Source organism: Neofelis nebulosa, chromosome 7, assembly GCF_028018385.1.
Source record: "Neofelis nebulosa isolate mNeoNeb1 chromosome 7, mNeoNeb1.pri, whole genome shotgun sequence".
Taxonomy (NCBI): Eukaryota; Metazoa; Chordata; class Mammalia; order Carnivora; family Felidae; genus Neofelis; species Neofelis nebulosa.
The window spans coordinates 33,830,834-33,851,620 of NC_080788.1; the positions used below are offsets into that span (position 1 = coordinate 33,830,834).

Consider the following 20,787-nt stretch of genomic DNA (forward strand, 5'->3'; position numbering starts at 1 on the left):
TCAAATGAATCATCCGTATGTACCCATTTGTGTCTAGCTTCAACTCATATTATGCTTGTGAGATTCATTCATGTAATTCATTCATTCTCATTGCTCTGCTGTATTCCTTTATATAAGTATACCACACTTTGTTTTACTGGGTTTTTTTTTTGTTTGTTTCACTATTTTTTAAATTTGTTTTGGGCATGTGGTTTGCTTCCAATTTGGGGCTATTACAAATACTGGTACTATGAACATCCTCGCACATCTTTTTGGTGAATTTATGTCTGTATTTCTGTTATATGGAATTTATGTCCGTATTTCTGTTGTATATTTACCCAAGAGCATAATTTTGGGAACGCAGGGTAGGTATGTGTATGCTCAGGTTTGTAGACACTGCCAGTTTTCCCAAGTGGATGTACCAATTACACTCACATCATAACGTAAGAAACATCTAGTTGCTCTGTATCCACCCAGTACTTGGTAGCATCTGACTTTTTCACCAGGTATATGATAGTATTGCATCATGATTTGTCTTGCCAAATTTTTTAATATTTTATTTTTTACATTTTAAGCCCTTAGCCCATCTGGAATTTTATTTTTGTATATGATGCAGCAGGAGTCCACTTTGACTCTCTCTATTCCAGACAATAGGCAGATATGTCAGATTAGATAATACATCCTTTGCCCTGATAACGCCTTGAGGTATAAGTAGTCAGGTGGAGAGTGGAGTGGGGCAAGCACTCCAGGCTGATGGAGCCATGTGAACAAAGGCACAAGGCATGAAGGAGCATAGATGTGGTTAAAATTAAAAGTGAAAGTGCCTGGCTGGCTCAGTCAGTAGAGCATGCGACTCTTGATCCCAAAGTTGTAAGTTCAAGCCTCATGTTGGGTGTAGAGATTACTTAAAAACACAATCTTCAAAAAAAAGTGTATAGCAGCGAGTGACACAGGAGGGTAGGCAGAGCCAGATCTTACCATTCTCGCACGAGTACATGGGTACAAGGTTGCTGTTGAATGGGCACACCAAAGAAAGAATGACCCTCTCGATTCTGATGTTTGGGGATGTTCTTTGAGATGTTCATTCTGAAAAGTGTGATTCTCAAACTCTTACTTTCAGGGGGATGTTGACTGAGGTACTTATTAAGATCCGTTACATATATTATTTAATTTAATCCTCACAATAACGTCACAAGGTGGCCACCATTAACCTCGATTTATAGATGAGGGCATGAGGCTCAGAGAAATCAAGTGACTGGCCCTCAACCACACAGCTACTAAGTGGCAGAGCTCAGTTTGGAACCCAGGTCCGTCTCCTTCCTGAGTTCCTTCTCTTTCTCCCAGATCCACTGCTGGTGCTGCCAGTGGACAGTGAATCAAGCTTCCAGCCACTTCCTAAACAGTGGAGCAGGTTACAAAGCAAAGACTTATCATTACTTCAGCCTCAGCCAATAGAACCTGCTGGTGGCTGTTTTCTCTTCCCCAGTCATGCTGAGTGGTGGTTTCTTGAGAAACAGAGTCACTGTTCCAGGCAGCAATGGCCTCTTCTGCTGAAAGGTTTGCAGAATCAGACCAGGGTGGCTACTTTGGGGCCCATGGACAAGTTCATGGGTCTGTGGAGAGGAAGGGAGTAGCATCCCAGCAAAAGCAGATAGGGCAGGAGAGACAGAGAGTACGAGGTTGCTACTGTCCTCAGTCCTTTTCTCATTAGCAGTGCTAGAAGGTCCAGCTGCTCTTCTTCTCCAACTGGGAGAGACCTCTGTGCCCCACATGAATCCCCTGGAAACCTGTGCCATGGTGAGCTCTCTGCTCCCCCTGCAGCCAAGGAGACGTGAATACTCACCGGCATGGACACATGGGCACTCAAACATCTTGCACACAGACACACAGAGGGAACACACAAGCTCCACACTGACATAGAGCACAAACAGCCACTTCCATAGAATCTGCCTCCTGGAATGTGAGATCCTGGGGAACCAAGCTAGCTCAAGAGTTTTCAAATTATGCCATGTGACTTATTCTGCAGAGGAAGGTCACATAAATAGTGAAGCAATTTCTCATCAAGGGGAAGATTTTTAACTGCTAGAGATAATTGTAGAAAAGCACACTGAAATGATGAGGGGCCATTTCCCTCTATCAGATCGACAAAGATTTAAAAGTCTTATAATACCCACTCCTGGTGGAGATGTAAAGATACGCCATTTGGCAGGGAAAAAATAAATGATTACAACTTTGGGGGAAGGTAACTTGGCAATATATATCAAAATGTTTAAATGCACCTGTCCTTCAACGCAGTGATTCCACTCCTAAAATTTTACAGATCAATAGATAGATATAGCTATATCAGGGCACCTGGGTGGCTCAGTTGGTTAAGTGTCTGACTTCGGCCCAGGTCATGATCTCATGGTTCATGAGTTCGAGCCCTGCATCGGGCTCTGTGCTAACAGCTCAGAGCCAGGAGCCCGCTTCAGATTCTGTGTGCCCCTCTCTCTCTGCCCCTCCCCTGCTCATGCCCTGTCTCTCTCTGTCTCAAAAAAAAAAAAAAAAAAAAAAAAAAAAGATATAGATGTATCACCACACAAAAATACTGATTAAGGAAGCTCATGGAAGCATTTGTTTATAATACCAAAAAACTGGAAACAACTAAAAATATCCATTAATTGAAAGCAGGCCAAATAAGTTGAAGGTAACTATACCATGGAATACTACTAAGCCACTTAAAATGATTAGGTGGGCCTCTATGTCCACAGTATACTTTTAATTGAAAAAAAAAAAAGAAAAGAAAGTACAGAAGAGCAAATTGTTTTTATCTCATCTGTGTTTTAAAAACCACATGTTTGTATATGTGAAGAGGGTGTCTTCTGAGGTATGCAAAAATCCTTCATAGTAGGTAGCTCTGGAATTGAAAGGAGAGAAGGAAAAGGGAGAAGAGAAGGAAGACTAATTTTTATTTAGTAACCTTCTGTACTTCCCCACAATTTTACAATGAGCATGGATTAACTGTATAGTAAATGATTTTAACTGAGATTTAAAATGTATACATATACATGGCACAAAAACAGACACTAAGATCAATGGAACAGAAATGGACCCAGAAACATATGGCCATCTAATCTTTGACAAAGCAGGAAAGAATATCCAATGGAATAAAGACAGTCTCTTCAGCAACTGGTGCTGGGAAAACTGGACAGCGACATGCACAAGAATGAACCTGGACCACTTTCTTACATCATACACAAAAATAAAATGGATAAAAGACCTGAACGTAAGACAGAAAGTCATCAAAATCCTTAAGGAGAAAGCAGGCAAAAACCTCTTTGACCTTGGCCTCAGCAACTTCTTACTCAACACGTCTCCAGAGGCAAGGGAAACCAAAGCAAAAATGAACTATTGGGACCTCATCAAAATAAAAAACTTCTGCACAGCAAAGGAAACAATCAGCAAAACTAAAAGGCAACTGACAGAATGGGAGAAGATATTTACAAACGACATACCAGATAAAGGGTTAATATCCAAAATCTATAAAGAATTTATCAAATTCAACACCCAAAAAACAAATAACCCAGTGAAGAAATGGGCAAAAGACATGAATAGACACTTCTCCAAAGAAGACATCCAGATGGCCAACCGACACATGAAAAAATGCTCAACATCACTCATCATCCAGGAAATACAAATCAAAACCACAATGAGATAGCGCCTCACACCTGTCAGAATGGCTAACATTAACAAGTCAGGCAACAACAGATGTTGGCGAGGATGCGGAGACAGAGGATCTCTTTTGTGTTGCTGGTGGGAATGCAAACTGGTGCAGCCACTCTGGAAAACAGTATGGAGGTTCCTCAAAAAAACTAAAAATAGAACTACCCTATGACCCAGCAATTGCACTACTAGGTATTTATCCAAGGGATACAGGTATGCTGTTTTGAAGGGACACATGCACCCCAATGTTTATAGCAGCACTGTCAGCAATAGCCAAAGTATGGAAAGAGCCCAAATGTCCATCGATGGATGAATGGATAAAGAAGATGTGGTATATCTTCTACACAATGGAGTATCACTCGACAATCATAAAGAATGAAGTCTTGCCATTTTGCAACTATGCGGTTGGAACTAGAGGGTATTACGCTAAGCAAAATTAGAGAAAGACAAATATCATACGACTTCACTCATATGGGGACTTTAAGAGACAAAACAGATGAATATAAGAAAAGGGAAGCAAAAATAATATAAAAACAGAGAGGTGACAAAACATGAGACTTAAATATAGAGAACAAACAGGGTTGCTGGAGGGGTTGTGGGTGGGGGGATGGGCTAAATGGGTAAGGGGCACTAAGGAATCTACTCCTGAAATCATTGTTGCACCATTTGCAAATTAACTTTAATGTAAATTATAAAAAATAAATTCTAGAAAGTAAAATATATATATGTATATATACACATATATACATAAACACACACACACACACACACACGGATTTCCTGCAAGATTTCACTTAGAAAAAGAGTTGCACTACTAAAAACTTTGAAACATATTTATGCAACCCAACCCTATTGTACAAATTGCCAGGAAAAAGTGTGAGAGATTTTTGAAATGGGGGTGGGGGAGGGGGAAATGCCCTGGTGAATACTGGGCTAGTGTGTCCTTCCAGGCTACCATCTCATTGTCTATGAGTCTATAAATTGTAGAAAACTGAAACTAATACAAAATGATTCAGGTTCATCGCAATGCAAATAAATTTTGTCCGGTGGAGGTGTAATTGATCCCCCGCCCCAGGGAAGGAGCCACTTTTGTATCAATTAACAAATTCGTTTCGTTATTCCTGATTGATGGTATGTGTGTCCGGCCTTTGTATTGTCCTTTGAACTGATTTTTCAACATATTATTCTCTCACTAACTAAGGAGTTAAAATCTGACACATGGTCATTTCATACTTTTATGAGAGATTTTCCATTTAAACAATTATCTTTTACCAAAGTGGCAATGAAGACCAGTTAAGGAAGAGATTTGCCCAAGGTTAGATGCCTATGGTTGCGAATATAGTATCAACCCCCGGCCCTCAGATTTCTTGGCTATTTTACCTATATCCTCAAGTAACAAGGATTAGAATCTTTTCCAGTTCCACTTGAATACTTCATACATTGAGTTAATTTAGAAGATGCTTTCTCACAGTACGTGTACAGTCACACAGGCACAAACACGCAGCCGACAGGCTGCACAAACTCCCACAAAGACGCACAACGATTCCTCCCCCTCCCCCCCCCCAACACACACGCACAATTGGCACGCCCCAATTGGGACCTTTAGCAAATTGGCTAAAGGGTGGGAGGTGCAGCATATACCCCTTCCGAGAACCTTTGCGCTCTGCGGGGAGAAGAGGTGGCTCCTTCGCTTCTAACGATGGGCCCGAGGCGAGTGGCGCTTGCGTGAGGCAATAAGGGGATCGAGTCCCGGTAGGGAAGCAAAGCGCCCATCCCCAGAGACAGCCAAACGCAGGAAGTGGTCCGCACACTCGCGGAAGCAGGCGCCGCCCGGGGCGCCACGCCTTTTGAGCGCTGGGGGAGTCCAGCAAGGCTCCCTGGAGGCGAAGCCTCCCCGCGGAGGTTTGAAAACCCTGGAGCCAAGACTTGGAGCTCAGGACCGCTGGACTGAGCGGGGAGGGGAAAAGCCAAGCGAGGACCTGTTAGGCTGCTGGCGTTTTTGTTGCACGGGAAAAGAAATCCCCCGAGATGAAGACCCAGCGTGGGTCCCGGCCGAACGCGGGCGGCGCGTTCCTCCCTGGTGGTTCGGCGGCCCCGCCCCCCGCCGCTGCAGCTCGGGCAGTGGGCTCGCGGCGCCCCCTGCAGGCCCGGAGCCGTTCTCCCGGCGTGGCGTGGCTCCCTGGCCCTCGGCCTCCTGCAGGCGCCGGGGCGCTCCCGCAGGTGGGGCTCGGTTTTGTGCACCCCGGAGGCGCCGCATCCACGCGTCTCCATCACCAAGGGAATCCATCCCCGTTCCGCAGATGAGGAAATCAAGGTTCAAAGACAGAGCCTGTGCCACGCAGGGACAAGAGGTGACTCCTTCCATAGGCCCACCCTCATTCGTGCTCTCTTCTCCTGGGGACACCGCCCTTTGCCCTAGAGGGCTTAGATGGGACCACAGACTCAACGGCTTGCTGTGCACGCTACGCGCGCTCTACCCCAGGTTCCTCGAAGCCAGAACAGTCGTCTGGCGCGTACTTCCCGAAGCTGGCTGGGTGGGCTGCGGTGTGGATAGGAGTGCGTGTGGCATGGGGTTACTCAAGGGAAGCCTGAGAACTGTATCGGGCGTGCCCTTGGCTGTAGCCTTTCCACTTGTGTGACTGTCCTTAAGGAGACAAGTAAAGAAGCAGAGAAGATTTTGTGATGAGCATGTTCATCTCTCATTGTTTGTAATAGCCAAAACTTGTAACAGCCTCTCTACCCATAGGTTAAATAGTCTATGCAGCCATGAAAAATCATGTTAGATAAAAAATGTTGGTGATATATCCAAATGTTCAACTGTATTGTTTTTAGAAAGTTACCAGACAACATATATAATAATAAAATAACATTTCTGTGAAGATGTGTATCTATGTGCACACATTAAAAAAAAATCTGCAAGGGGCGCCTGGGTGGCTCAGTCGGTTAAGCGGCCGACTTCGGCTCAGGTCATGATCTCGCGCGGTCTGTGAGTTCGAGCCCCCCGTGGGACTCTGTGCTGAGAGCTCAGAGCCTGGAGCCTGCTTCACATTCTGTGTCTCCCTCTCTCTGACCCTCCCCCGTTCATGCTCTGTCTCTGTCTCAAAAATAAATAAAACGTTAAAAAAATTAAAAATAAATTTAAAAAATCTGAAAGATGTACACCAAAAAACTAACATTGACCAGTAGGATCAAGGGTGATTTTTTTTTTCTGAAGTTTACTTATTTTGAGAGAGAGAGAGAGAAAGCGTGCATTCACAAGTTGGGGAGGGGCAGAGAGAGAGGGAGAGAGAATCCCACGCAGGCTCCGCTGAGCTGCAGAGATCCCATGACCCTGAGACCATGACCTGAACCAAAATCAGGGGTCGGAGGCTTAACCAACTTAGCCACCCAGGTGCCCAAAGGGTGATTTTTAAAACACTTCTATCTTTCTGTATTTTTTAAATGATACATACACACTGATCATGTCTTGTTTTTATGGTGTTGTTTTTTTTTAAAGCGGAAAAGGCCCAGTGTTCACTTATCCACCCCAGAAAGGACAGAGCAGCTTAAAAAGTTGGCTCAAGGCAGTAGGAAAGGGGATTTATTGGGGCTTTTTTTCCCCCTAACCCCACAGGAATCATGCTTCTGAAGAATAGGACAGTGATGATACATTTTCCAAAGTGTTGATTATAACACAAAGTTTGCAACATGACCCAACTGACGGATCATACATTTGGCTACGGATCAGAAGCTCTGGAAGAAAGATTGCTACTGGGTACTCACATTGTAATGGATAAAGTAACCGACTGATGTGCCAGATTTTTGTTCCAGAAAGTTCACAGACGTAAGTGATGTGGTTCCTTTCTTGTGCTAGCTTCATGCAAATTGACTGGAGCACATAAAGCAACACCTGAAATCCACAGCTCCATCGAAGAGGCAGGGGATTTATCTACTCCAACCGGGATTTGCAGCTCTAGGCTGTGCGTGGCGAGTAGGTGAAGCCATCATGTTGACAGATTCAGCTGTGACTGGGAGCAGCGATGACAAAGTAGGCTGTCAGAAAGGAGCACGTCCTCCAGACTCTCCCAGGCAAGGAGACAACATGGAAAACTCTGTTAGGCTTTTTCCTTTTGAAACTTGGCAAAGCAGAATTTGCTGAAAAGTAAGCAGTGCCGTCTGTTTTTAATTTCATTTCTCAAGAAAATCCAGCTAACTTTCATCATGATTTCTTAAGCTTGTGTCTTTTTGGAAATTAACTTTTTAATATAGCTTAACTAAAAATATGTAGATTTGGGGCATAAAAGTAAAATCTGTTTCTTGGAATAGTTTTTCAGTGAAGTGCTATCCACTTTTTATTTTAAAAGTTGCTCTCTATTGTTCTAAATGATAAATAGTGCCAAAAAAACTAAAAATAAACAAACAAACCAAAAAATCATGCATTACGGTTTCAACATCAGAACTGACTTGTTTAAAGAAATCCATTTGCAATAAATGGTGATGAACTCTAATGCCTCTTTAAAAAAAGATTTAGAAATAAATGCTAGAAGTAATAATTCATTTAAAAAAAAAAACATAAGCATGAATGGGGATGGGGGAAATTAGTTGCCTGCTCTTTCTAGGAAGTAGGGAAGTCCATGCTGGGACTTGTAAGCCCTGCCACTGCTGCTGGGGCCAGTGACCCCAAGGGCTGACCACTTGGGATGTTAGCTGTCACTGGCCTGGGCACTGTGGTCGGAGTCTATGGTGTAAACAAGGACTACTACTATAGAAGAACATAGAGATAACCAGCTTCATTCTGCCCTGCTTCCTGTCTCAGAATTTTTTAAAAACAGGGTGTCTTTATAAATCAGAGATTCACATCTCAGCACCCAATATCCCCCACCACCACTACTACAAACTGTGGAGTTTAGGGCACGCCACTTTATCTTTCCCAACCCAGTTTTTCATCTGTAAAATAGAGAGAACAATATCCATGTTATGCAGTTGCTGGGAGATTTAGTATTTTATTATTCAACAATGATTTGTTGATGCCAAGCTGTATTCTAGTCACTGACTAGGAACAGACAAGGTCTCTGTTTTCACGGAATTCATATTCTAATAGGGTGAGATCACAATACAGAAATTAATAAACAAATGAGAAAAATCAGCTGTTAGTAAGTTCTAGGCAGAAAATAACAGAGGGAGAGGTGGTAGAGACCCACCAGCTGACGAGATTATATTGTTTGGTCAGAGCAGGCTGTATTTGAGCAGACATATTAGTGACAGAAAGTACCCAGGCACACAAAGATCGAGGAGGAGAAACTGGGTAAAGGGTACAGGGAAACTCTGAACTATTTTTGCAACTTCCTGTGAATATGTAATTATTTCAAAATAAAGACTTTTCTAAAAAGCAACTATTGATGCACACTGTAGCCTAAATGAATCAAAACAGTTATGCTGAGTGAAAAGAAACCAGATCAAAAAGAGTACATACTACATGATTTAATTTATATCATATTCTGAGAAGTGTAAACTGGTCTAGAGTGACAGAAAGCCAGTTATTGATTGCTTGGGTACAGAGGAGACAGGGGGGATGTTTGGGAAGGAAGGATTACAAAGGGACATGAGGAGTCTTTTGGGGGTGATGCATATATTTATTATCTTGATTGTAGTGATGGTCTCGGGTGTATATGGTAAACTTACCAAGTCATACCCTATAAATATTATACAGTTATTGTATGTCAACCTTACCTCTATAGAGGTATTAAGAAATATTATGTGGCTAGAAATAAGTCATGCTAAAGATGTGCAAAGCCTCTATACTAAAGTTGAATATGTTACTGTGTAACATTTAGGTGGATCTAAATATGAAGAGATCTACCATAGTCTTATATTGGACAACTCAGTTCTGTAAAGATGGCAATCCTCCCCAAACTGAAACGGATCAAAATCCTAACTGGTTTGTTTGTATTTGATAAGTCAATTTGAAAATGTATATGGGAATGGAAAAAGGCCAAGGATAGCCAAGATGCTCTTGAAAAATAAGGTAGATAGGGCACCTGGGTGGCTTAGTCAGTTGAGCATCTGACTTCAGCTCAGATCATGAGCTCGCAGTTAGTGAGTTCAAGTCCCACGTCAGGCTTGCTGCTGTCAGCCTGTCAGTGCAGAGCCTGCTTCAGATCCTCTGTTCCCCTCTCTCGCTGCCCCTCCCCCACTTGCGCGCACATGCGTGAGTGTGTGTGTGTGCTCTCTCTCAAAAAATAAAACATTTTTTAAAAAGAAAGAAAAATAAGATACAAAGAACCTACATTATCAGATATCAAGATAACGAGGTGCTGGTACAAGGATGAATAAATAGATCCATGAAAGAGAATAAAGAGCCCCTAAAACCAGTCCAAACATATCTGGACACTTGATATTGGACAGAGATAGGAATGCAGGTCATTGAGAAATGGCTAGTAAAATACACCGGGTCAACTGAGTATCTATAAGGATTCCTCCCGTGATACACAAAAATCAACTCCAAAGTGGATTAACTCCCTAAACATGAAATGCAAAATCATACAGCTCTGAGAAGTATAAAGCTTCTCTAGTATAGTATAGGAGGATAGTATAGGAGAAGATCTTCATGACCCTGGGTAGGGAAAGATTTTTTTTTTTTTTAAGCAAGTAACACAAAGCACTAATGATAATGGGAAAGGCAGCAAGAAAAAGGAACAAGTTACTAACAGCATTAAAATTAAGAACTTTATTCACTAAAGGTATTATAAGGAGAATGAAAACACAAGGGACAGGGGTAGAAGACAAAATATTTGCAACTAACAAAAATGTTGTGAAGACCACAATGAGACACCACTACACATCTTACAGAATGGCAAAGCTTTAAGAACCTGTTGGTGTGTATTGTGGAGCAACAGCCAGTCTCATATGCTGTGAGTTGGTGAGTGAGCTGGCATACCATTTTGGAAGGATGTCTGACATTATCCAGTAAAGTTGAGGACAGGTGTTTCATATGACCCAGAAATTTCACTCTTGGTGAACCTCTTTGACACCCTGATGAAACTTAACATGCATGTGTGCGAGCAGTATGTACATAGCAATGTTGTACGTAACAGTAAAAACTCGGGGAAATTCCAAGTGTTCTACTTAGCATAAACTGGGCAAATAAATTATAGTATTTTTATTCAATGGAATATTACATAGATGCTGAACAACCAAAAAATAGAAAAGGCCACTGCACAGTGATCTATGTGGAGATGACTGTCCTCTTTATAGTGAGAAAATGGCAGACCAGCAGGGCTGAGAAGAAAATTAAATAGACTTCTTAGGAACCAATTGTAGCAATGGGAGGGAATGTTCTGTCATGTAGCAACATGTAGCAGATGCTGTGCTAGGCTCTTTTAAGATATGTCTACCTCTCACAACCATTTGGTATGGTAGGAATTATTTTGCAGGCAAGGAAACTGAGGGTCAGAAAGGTTAAATGACTTGCCTGAGATGCACAGAGACTGGGTGGCAGAAATAGAGATTTAAAAACAGGCATCAAATCCCACATTCCTTCCACTGGAGTAGAGGTGTTGATTGGCTTGCAACGGCCGTGGGTCAACTCTCCTTTCTTTCAGAACCCCGATTTTATCATGGCACACCCTCCCCTCTATGCCATCACCCTACAGATGGCAGAGCAAAAGATGGAGCAAGCCTGGGCCCCCGGCCGCTCCACAGCAGCCCAGACATGCCATACCACTTGGATATTTTTGCTTCCTTTTATTTTCTCCTTTATTTATTTTTGGAAAACAACTACTGGACTAAGTGGTCCTAGAATTGTTAGGGTTAGGGTTGCTGGGTGGCTCAGTAGGTTCAGCTCAGGTCATGATGTCATGAGTCGTGGGTTCAAGCCCCACGTCGGGCTCTGTGCTGACAGCTCAGAGCCTGGAGCCTGCTTCGGATTCTGTGTCTCCCTCTCTCTCTGTCCCTTCCCTGCTCATGCTCTGTCTCTCTGTCTCAAAAATAAATAAGCATTAATAAGTATAGAATTGTTAGGGTTCTTGAAACAAGAAGGAAATATAGTTACGGGCACTTGGGTAGCTCAGTTGGTTAAGCATCCAACTCTTGATTTCAGCTCAGGTCATGATCTCATGGTTTATGAGTTCAAGCACTGGGTATCAGCACAGAGCCTGCTTGGGATTCTCCCTGCCCCTCTCGCACTCTCTCTCTGAAAACAAATAAATAAACATTTTTTAAAAAGAGAGGAGATTCTTTTTTTTTTTTTTTTAATTTTTTTTCAACGTTTTTTATTTATTTTTGGGACAGAGAGAGACAGAGCATGAATGGGGGAGGGGCAGAGAGAGAGGGAGACACAGAATCGGAAACAGGCTCCAAGCCATCAGCCCAGAGCCTGACGCGGGGCTCGAACTCACGGACCGCGAGATCGTGACCTGGCTGAAGTCGGACGCTTAACCGACTGCGCCACCCAGGCGCCCCGAGAGGAGATTCTTAAAAACTGAGAACAAACTGAGGATTGATGGGGGGTGGGAGGGAGGGGAGGGTGGGTGATGGGTATTGAGGAGGGCACCTTTTGGGATGAGCACTGGGTGTTGTATGGAAACCAATTTGACAATAAATTTCATATATTGAAAAAAAAATAAAAAAATAAATGTTAAAAGAATTTAAAATAAATAAATAAATAAATAAAAAATAAAAAGAGAGGAAATGCAGTTAAAAGGCAAACTTTCCATTTCCTTCTAAACATACACGGCAAATATTACAGAACCCAGATCTGATGGCTGTATCATCCTCCAGGACCTACAGCAGGGCTGGTTTATACAGCCTGCAGAGGAGCACCAAGCTGGAGGGTCCCTAGTGTGAACAGGCTACAGCAGCCAGTGTGACAGCTATGTTCCAGAAGCATGCCTCACACGGCCCCCTAACACATTTGCCCTGTGAAGCTCATAGGCCCCTGCCAAATAGAAGCCCAGGCAGCTCTGCCCCTCCCACTTTCCCACGCTCAGCACTTCTTCCTGGCCCAGAGCAGTTAATCCCAAAGCCCAAAGAAATCCAGCGCCACCACACTGTTGCATCCCCACAAACTAAGAAGTTCTTTGCCCTAATCTATGCAGGAGGTCCTATTAATGTCCATGAGCTATCATGATTTGCAGCTGACATCATGTCACCTGGCTCCTATGCCTTTAGCACTCTGCCTTTCCTTGTTCAGCAACCTATCCTCCTAGCTCTTCTAGTGCCCTCCTGATGGCAGATTAGGGAGGAGGGTGTCTGATTGCCCAGGGCTATGGCTGCAGACATAAAACTTTCTCTTTTCAGATCCTAGGATCCTTTATCCCTTCTCTTTTGTCTCCTTAGAGTTTTCTACAATCTTCAAAGCTGAGCTCTCACTCTGGCCTTTGGGTATGGCCTGTGGTGGTCTGTGTCTCTGACTTGAGCAAAGGCCTTGACACAGTGTGGACTTCGGAGAGCAGCTTGGATGAAACTCCACAGGCCTGCAACTGTGGAAAAGTGGGTTAGCCCAGCTTACATAAGGACTATTTGGTACCACTTTAGTTTCTGTTCCAGTGTGGGAACAAACTTGCTCCTTAAAACCCCTCTGATCACATGGGTGGTGTTGACTTGTGTTGTTGTCAAAGCCAAAGCTTCAGGCTAATTTGGGAACTGATAGCACTCTGCTAATTCCTTGTAGAAATATGGGATCTGCACCTTGGCCTTCCAGGTCAGGGTCTTGGGGGGGACACCTGGGGCCTCCATTTGCCTCTGAATTTTCTGGAACCAAATTGCTTTTTTTTCTCATTTCAAGATCCTAAGAGAGAACCAACTGCAATAGGCCATGTCTGGAAGCAATTTGAGTGGGGGGAAGGGGTGTCTTGAGGCCTGCCCAGCCCCTTTTTCTTTGTTCAGCCTAGAGAATGGAGCCACGGCTGCCCATTCTGGGCTCTTTTGTATGATTGCCCCCAGAAATCTAACCTCTAGAAAAATTGCTTGCAATGCATTGCAGACTCTCTAAACAGATAAGATTATCAGAATCCAAAATGACTATTTTTCATTAAGGAAATATTTTAAGCAGGGTCGTAGCACCAAAAATAGCTGAATGCTCACCCCTGAGCTCCTGATAAGTGAGAGGGAATTTAAGGCCACTGTGATTGTACAGGTGACCAGAAGTCACATCAGACTCTGCCACGACTGGCAAATGTAACTGGTATTCTTCCTATAGCTCCTGCTGTTCTCAGTTGGAACTGAGGTCCACACTCTGGGCTCTTTGTCCAGCCCTGCCATCACCCACAACACAAACCTACACTGAGCGACCAACCAGCAAGAGCCCCAGAGCAGCCTCAACAATGGGAAGATGGCTGCAGCCCACAGAGTACCGGCACCCCATGTGGACTTTTACATGAGAAATAAATCTCCATTTTATTCAAGCTGCTGTAGTTTTGTCTCTGTGGCTAAATCCAAAGTTCTAGTATAATGTATTTTTTTTTAAATTTTTAACATGTATTTACTTTTGAGAGACAGAGAATGAGCAGGGAGGGGCACAGAGAGAGAAAGAGAGAGAGAGAGAGAGAGAGAGAGAGAGAGAGAGAGAGAGAGAGAGAGAGAATCAATCTGAAGAAAATCCAGGCTCTGGGGTGTCAGCACAGAGCCCGACATGGGCTCAAACTCATGAACTGTGAGTTCATGACCTGAGCAGAAGTCAGATGCTGAGTGGGCTGGGCCACCCAGGTGCCCCTAGTATCATGTATTTTAAAGCTGCTAAGAGAGTACAACTTAAATACAAAGAAACAAATGTTGTAACTATGCGAGGTAGTGATGTTAACTAAACTTATTATAATCATGGTGCAGTATATACATGTATCAAATCATTATGTTGGACACCTTACTTATACAGTGTTATAACTGACATGTCAATTATATCTTAATAAAACTGAGGGGTTAAGGGGGCAGGGGTAGTTCTGGCAAGCCTGGAAAGAAGCAGAAGCATTAGTTTCAAAGTGCTGGCAGTTCAGCAGCTACCTTGGGAGCCAGAAGGTAAGGCCCCAGGCAGCTTTGTTTCCACATGACTCTGGTGTGGAGCATTTCCCTGTATCTCTAGGACTGTCTGCTCCATGGTCCTCCCACAGTTTCCTGAGCGCCCCCAAAACTTCATCTTGGAAATATATTTAACTAACTCTATCTGACCATCAAGCCTATGTGACCTTGTGGGTCCAGAAAAGGAAAAGAAAAACAAACAAACACATCTAGCCACGGACTCTTGACACTTGGTCCAAATTCTCAGTAGAGAGAAGTGTTCTGTGAGCTTTGTGCAGGGGCAGTATCATAGCCAATGAGGTTTATCTGAGGCAAAATTATTGCTAATTGAGAAGTGTTCTCTGCCATTGGTGGATTCCTTGCTTTTGAGTTAGGTGCTGGTCCAGTCATCTCTGGGATGGTAGGGAAACATGCCCACTGTGGGCCATGAGAGGGAATAGTTTCTCTAGGAACTGATTTGACACATCTCAGGAGAGAGAAGGGACAGGCAACTCTAGAGAAGCCAGTTTCGTGGCTCCACGCAAATCTTACTGGCTCCTTGGCTTCTTTCTTTTCCTATAGCAGCCCAAATCTCTTCCTGTGTGAACATCTCCTTTGAAAAGGCTGCTACGATCAGGGATCAGGTGGGCTGGATGGGGTGAGCTAGGAGAAGGTAGATGGCCAGGAGGGGGAAGAGCAGGTGATGTGGGGGTTGGGGAGTGTGGGAGGTGGGGGAATAAACCCTATAGCCCAAGATCAAAGCTAGGGAAATTAAGTTTCATTGCCAAGTCCAAAGGTCAGAGGCAGAGTGGAAAGTCGGACACAAAGCCAGTCAGGAGAAAAAATGGCAACGGGCCAGGGAAGAAGACCAGGAGGTACATGGTGGCCACTGAGAAGGAACTGGCAACAAGCCTAGCTTCACTGGTTTCAATGTGGGCTCGTAGAAAGAGGGCCCAACGAGGAAGACAGGGCCTACCTGGGTTGAAGCCCTACCACCAAGGGAAAAGAAGAGAAACCAGTCTTTCTTAACCCAAGTCCATAACCTCCCTAACACAAGATTGTGTGCCTGTGTGCGTTTTTCTGATATTGTTAAAGGGAACAGCGCCCCCCAGAGGGTTATCTTAAGGCTTGAATGTGATCATCCCTAGAGGAGGAAGACTGCTGGCTCTCCCGTCTTGGAATGGGCCTCGAGTGGCCGAAGGCCTCGGCTACCCTCTAAAGGAGCAGAATCCCCTGCCACGCGCGCCCCAGGGGCTCGCTGCGGCGCTGCTGCCCTCTGAGCTAATTCCCCCCGGGAGGAAGAGGAATTGTTAAATCAGCGGTGGAGGATGGACACACGCGGAGGGATGGCTTAAAAGACGGGGGAGTGTAACTGGTGTCCTTCCCGGCAAACGCAGGCGCTGTTCAAGCGGGGACACTGACCGGCTCAAAGATTAACGTGAGGTTGGCCCGCTTCTTCATAATCCGTCTGTTCCCTCGTATTGGAAAAACAAACGTGCCCTCGCCCCTCTGGTTTGGGGTCCGGGATGGCGCTGGGAGGTGGGGGGACGCGCGGGGCCTGCCTCCCGGCTCCGCGTTCGGGCCTTTGTCCAACTTCCTGCAGGGCCTCGCAACCGCGCCCCCCAGCGCCAGAGTTGGCACCTGCGGAGAGGTGCGGAGCCCCGCCCCCAGCCCGCCCCCGGGGGCCGCGGCGCACTGGCGTGACGTGGCGCGTGTGGACGTCGGCGCACGCCGAGACGGAAGAGGCGCGGGCCGGGAAAGGAGCTGTCTGGACGCTGCGGCGCCTCGGTCCCCATGGCGCTGTGGCGCGGCTCTGCGTACGCCGGCTTCCTGGCGCTGGCGGTGGGCTGTGTCCTCCTGCTGGAGCCGCAGCTGCCCGGCTCGGCGCTGCGCTCGCTGTGGAGCTCGCTACAGCTGGCGCCCGCGCCCCCGGGACCCGGCTCCCCTGAGGGCCGCTTGGCGGCCGCCTGGGACGCGCTCATTGTACGGCCGGCCCGGCGTTGGCGCCGCGTGGCCGTGGGGTGAGTGCCTGCGGGGCCTGAGTCTCAGGGTCTCTCCAAGGAGGTGCGGGCGCTCCGGGCCTCTTAGGGCCACATTGGCGGAGTTCGGGCGGCTGGGGAGCTGGGAGGTAGAGCCGCGCGGAAACAGGGGCTCCTAGATGTCCCCGGGAGGCCCCTCGGCGCTGGTGTCCACGCTGCCTCCTTGACGAGAAGCGTCAGACTCTAGGACGAGCCCCGTTCGTCGCTGCTGCAAGGACTCACCAGACTGCTTTTTGCTCTCGGCTAGCCTCTGCATCCTTCTCTCATCTTGGTAGGACCAGCCTAATAGGTTCTTGCAAATCCCGCGCAGCCTGACACCCTCATGTTCCAGTCTCCTTCATTCCTGTTTCGGCTCGTCTGCCTTTTTGCGGTCAAAGACACCTGGTCTTACGGCGCTCATCCTCTTGCTTCTGAACTTCTTGAGTGAGTGGCGTGGCCGCTGCCTTTAACTGCTGACTTTATTTCCCTTGTTTTCGCTTCCTGAACGTCCGGGAGACCCCCACTCTGCCGAAACTACTCTCTCAAAACTCACTGGTGACTTGTTGATTTTCCAGTTCAACTGCCTTTTTTTTTTTTTTTTTTTTTTTTTTAAGTCTTCACTGCCAACTGTCTGCAGTCTTGCACGCGCTAAAGAGTTTCCCTTTTTGAAACTCTTTTCTTCCCCTGACTTCAGTGACATGGCATATATAAGGTTCTCCCAGCTCACAGCGCCTCCTTTCTTTGTGTTCCTCTCCAAAAAAAAAATGTATTTGTTCTCCTCACACAAACTTTAAACCCTGTCTCAGTTCGACTTAAATATCTTGTCTTCACCTTTAAAGCACCATACAAAAGCAGGCCATCTATGAAATATTCTGCTGGTTTTTGTGAGTGCTGGGGGAAGGCTAAGGTAGAGCCAAGTTATCCTGAAGGTTAGATAAAATAATCGTGTAATCTAGCATGCCTTCTGCTGTAAAGAGCACTCAAACGTTAGCTAGTTTTTTCGTTTTGTTTTGTTTTTTAATACCAGTGTATTGTTTCTTCAGATATATCCCCTTTTATCTCTTCTTTCAAGTTCAGTCCCTTTCACCAACTTCCTTATCAGCTTCTTAATTGTCCTCCCTGGTTTTATGCACATTCAACAAAAATCATCAACTGCATGGTATGTGTCAGGTCTGTGCTAGGTTCTGAGGATACAGAAATGGGTGAAGCAAGATCCCCGCCTCATTTGTTGAAAAGAGATATATTTATTATTAGTGCTCATGCTGCCATAACAGTGTACCACAGACTGAGTGGCTTCAACAACAGAAATTTATTTTCTCAACAGTTCTAGATGCTGATAGTCTCAGATCAAGGTGAGGTGCTGGCAAGATTGGTTTCTAGTGAGTCCTCTCTTTCTGACTTGCAGATGCCCCTTTCTCACTGTGTACCGATCTGGCCTTTTCTCTGTGCATGCACACTCTTGGTGTCTCTTCCTCTTATATGGATTTTAGCCCTGTTAGATTAAATAGTCCCTATCTCCAAAAACAGTCACATTTGTGGTAAATGCTTCAGCATACGAATTGGTGGGGGACAGGGGCACACAGTGCTCTCTGTAATAGTTATCAGAAGTGCTTTGCAGAACTAGGGCTAAAAACAAGGTAGCCTTGTGTCTCAAAGGATTACTAATTCTTCCCAGGATGAGGCTTTGGAAAATGCTCTGAGAAGGTGACGTTACATTTACTAAATCACAGATCACCCCAAAACTTGGTAGCTTAGCACATGGTCATTTTATTATCTTTTCTGGTTCTCAGGTTCAGTTAGGCTCTGCTAGGCAGTTCTCACTGGAGGGGCAGCTTCACTCAGATGGTGTCTGGGACTGGAATCCTCTTGAAAGGTTGATTGTGGTTGTCAGCTACAGCCTCAGCTACATCCTGAGCACCTACAGGCGTTCTGTGCAGCTAGCTATGTAGGTTTCTCATAGCAGAGTAAATAGCATGTTCCAAGACGACCAGGCAGAAGCCTTAATGCCTTTTACGACCTAATCTTAAAAGCACAGCGTTACTTCTACCACAGTCCTAGGTCCAACTGGTTTCAAATGGATGGGACTTAGAGCACATCTTGATGGAAGGAGTGTCAACATCACATTGTAAAAAGGATGGAACATCTTGTGACCATCTTGGACAATATAATCTGCTATAGTGACTGCATGGGATAGGCCCTGGAGAAAAAATGGGATTTCTTCACAGAAGTGGGGTGGGGTGGGGGGAGAAGACCACCTAAGCAGAGAGAACCAAATGTGAAGTACACAGTTTAGGAACAGCAAGTTGGCCCTGTTTTGAGGGCAAGGACCTTATGGTAGAGAGAGGTGAGTAAATGATGCTGAGAAGGGCCTTTCATATCAGGGTAGGTGGTAGGAGGGCAGTAAAGGTTTATAAGCAGGTAAATAAGACTAAGTTCTTTGCTGAGAATAACTGGTAGGAACGTAAAGGGTGGGTTTTGAGTCATGGCTGTAACCCGATTGACAGTTTCACATCACTTTTGTGGGTAACAGACATCCGTTGGTAACATTTTTCATTACCCAAAGGGATTTTAGCCCTAAAGATGGTGATGTGCAAGGAGTAGGTGAGAGAAGTTGCAGTACTTGTACTAGAATTTCATTTGGGGGAGGGGATGTTGTAGTTTGACTTCTCCGGAGAACACACACTTTCACTTGCACTCTGGATGCACAATGTAGTGTGGTTAATAAGGAGGAAAGTCTTGACATCCTGACCTTAGTTAAGAGGCCGTTGTAGGGTCTGGGTGAAGGGAGGGAAGAGCCTTTTTTCATTCGCAGTGTACTAAATGTGAAATTTGTTAACAGGTTGAGTGTGGTAAAGAAAGGCAGTCCAGAATGACAAGTTTTTAGCATCGGGCATTTTATAACCTTATGTACATAGATACAAATATTGTCATCCAGTTTTCATAGATAAGTAAACCAAAGCTTTAGAAATGTTGATTGGCCCAAGATTACACAGCTGTTAACTACCAGAGTCACAAGGTAAGCCAGTTTCTGGCTCCGATCTTGTTCATGCCACATTATTGCTATGAGACTAAGAAAAGAGATCAAGTTTGTGTTGAAAAGTAACAGGTTGGATTTCAGAGGAGGGGGCACTGTGCCTGCTTGTGGGATTTCAAATGAAACTGAGCCTTCAGCTGACAGTGAGGCTGAAGTTTAGGAGCATATTGAGGAGCAGGCTTGCAGGCTTTGGAGATGCCAATGGTTAAGTTGAGGTCAGAGACTGGATAGGATTGCCCTGGAAGAGAGCAAGAAAGGAAAGTAAATGGCAAGGGTGGAATTCTGGGAGGCACCAGCATGTAGGGGGCTGGTGGAAAGGACCCAGAGAAAAAACGGATAGGACATGTTTCAAGAAAGATGGTCAGTGGTGGGCACGCTACCACACCTTTCTAAAATGTGCCACCTCCTCTGCTCCAAAATTGGACTCTGGTGCCTGAGACCCATTGAGTGAATCATGAACCTAGTGTTCATTCCGCAATACCTGGCTTTTCCCTGACCTTTGAAGCCTGTCATACTCCACTCCTCTCTTCAGCTCTCCATTCTAACTAGATCCACATTCTTACTGTATCCACACGTAAAGTTAATCTCTTCATCTGCACCTGTGCTTGTGCACACTGCCTGCAAGGGCTTCAGTATCGGATAAATCTGGGTTTGAATTTAGCCTCCTCCATTTGTGGCCTTTGGAATGTCAGTCAGCCTCCAGCCTCAGCTTTTCTCAGCTGAAAGCAGTGAGAACTACTTGCCTATCTTACTGTGTTTTGCAAACTGGTGTGATCTCTCTGAAAACACCTGCCTCACATGCATTGCTTCAGAAATACCAGCCTTCTCTCTCTGACCAGAGCACCATCCAGAGTTCAGCGCAGGGACCACTGCCCCTGCACCTTTGGATCTCTCTTCTCTGCAGTTCTGCATCTTCTGGTGATTATGATTACCCATTGTAAATATCTCAGGTATAGGGTTAAGCTAGGAAGAACTTCAGGAAACATTTTACGGATAATGAAACAGAAGGGAGGTGATGAGAACCACCATCCTTGCCTTTAAAGAATTTACACTCTAGAAGGGGAACTGTGCCCCCTTCCCCAGCCC

The 20,787-nt window shown here is 45.1% G+C and overlaps 1 protein-coding gene and 1 pseudogene across 4 annotated transcripts in view; both read left to right on the plus strand.

Moving 5' to 3' along the window:
• Window positions 1-14,936: 14,936 nt before the first annotated feature.
• Window positions 14,937-15,017, plus strand: LOC131518306 (U4 spliceosomal RNA; annotated as a pseudogene).
• Window positions 15,018-16,372: 1,355 nt separating this feature from the next.
• ADPGK (ADP dependent glucokinase) overlaps window positions 16,373-20,787 on the plus strand; it is a 28,740-nt gene continuing 24,325 nt past the window's right edge. For 3 of the 4 annotated variants that reach the window (XM_058737122.1, XM_058737120.1, XM_058737121.1), the window contains exon 1: window positions 16,373-16,670. In XM_058737122.1, the coding sequence (XP_058593105.1) occupies window positions 16,444-16,670 (227 nt within the window). In that variant the 5' untranslated portion in view covers window positions 16,373-16,443. The remainder of the gene's footprint in view (window positions 16,671-20,787) is intronic. The other variant, XM_058737123.1, reaches the window with a different exon arrangement.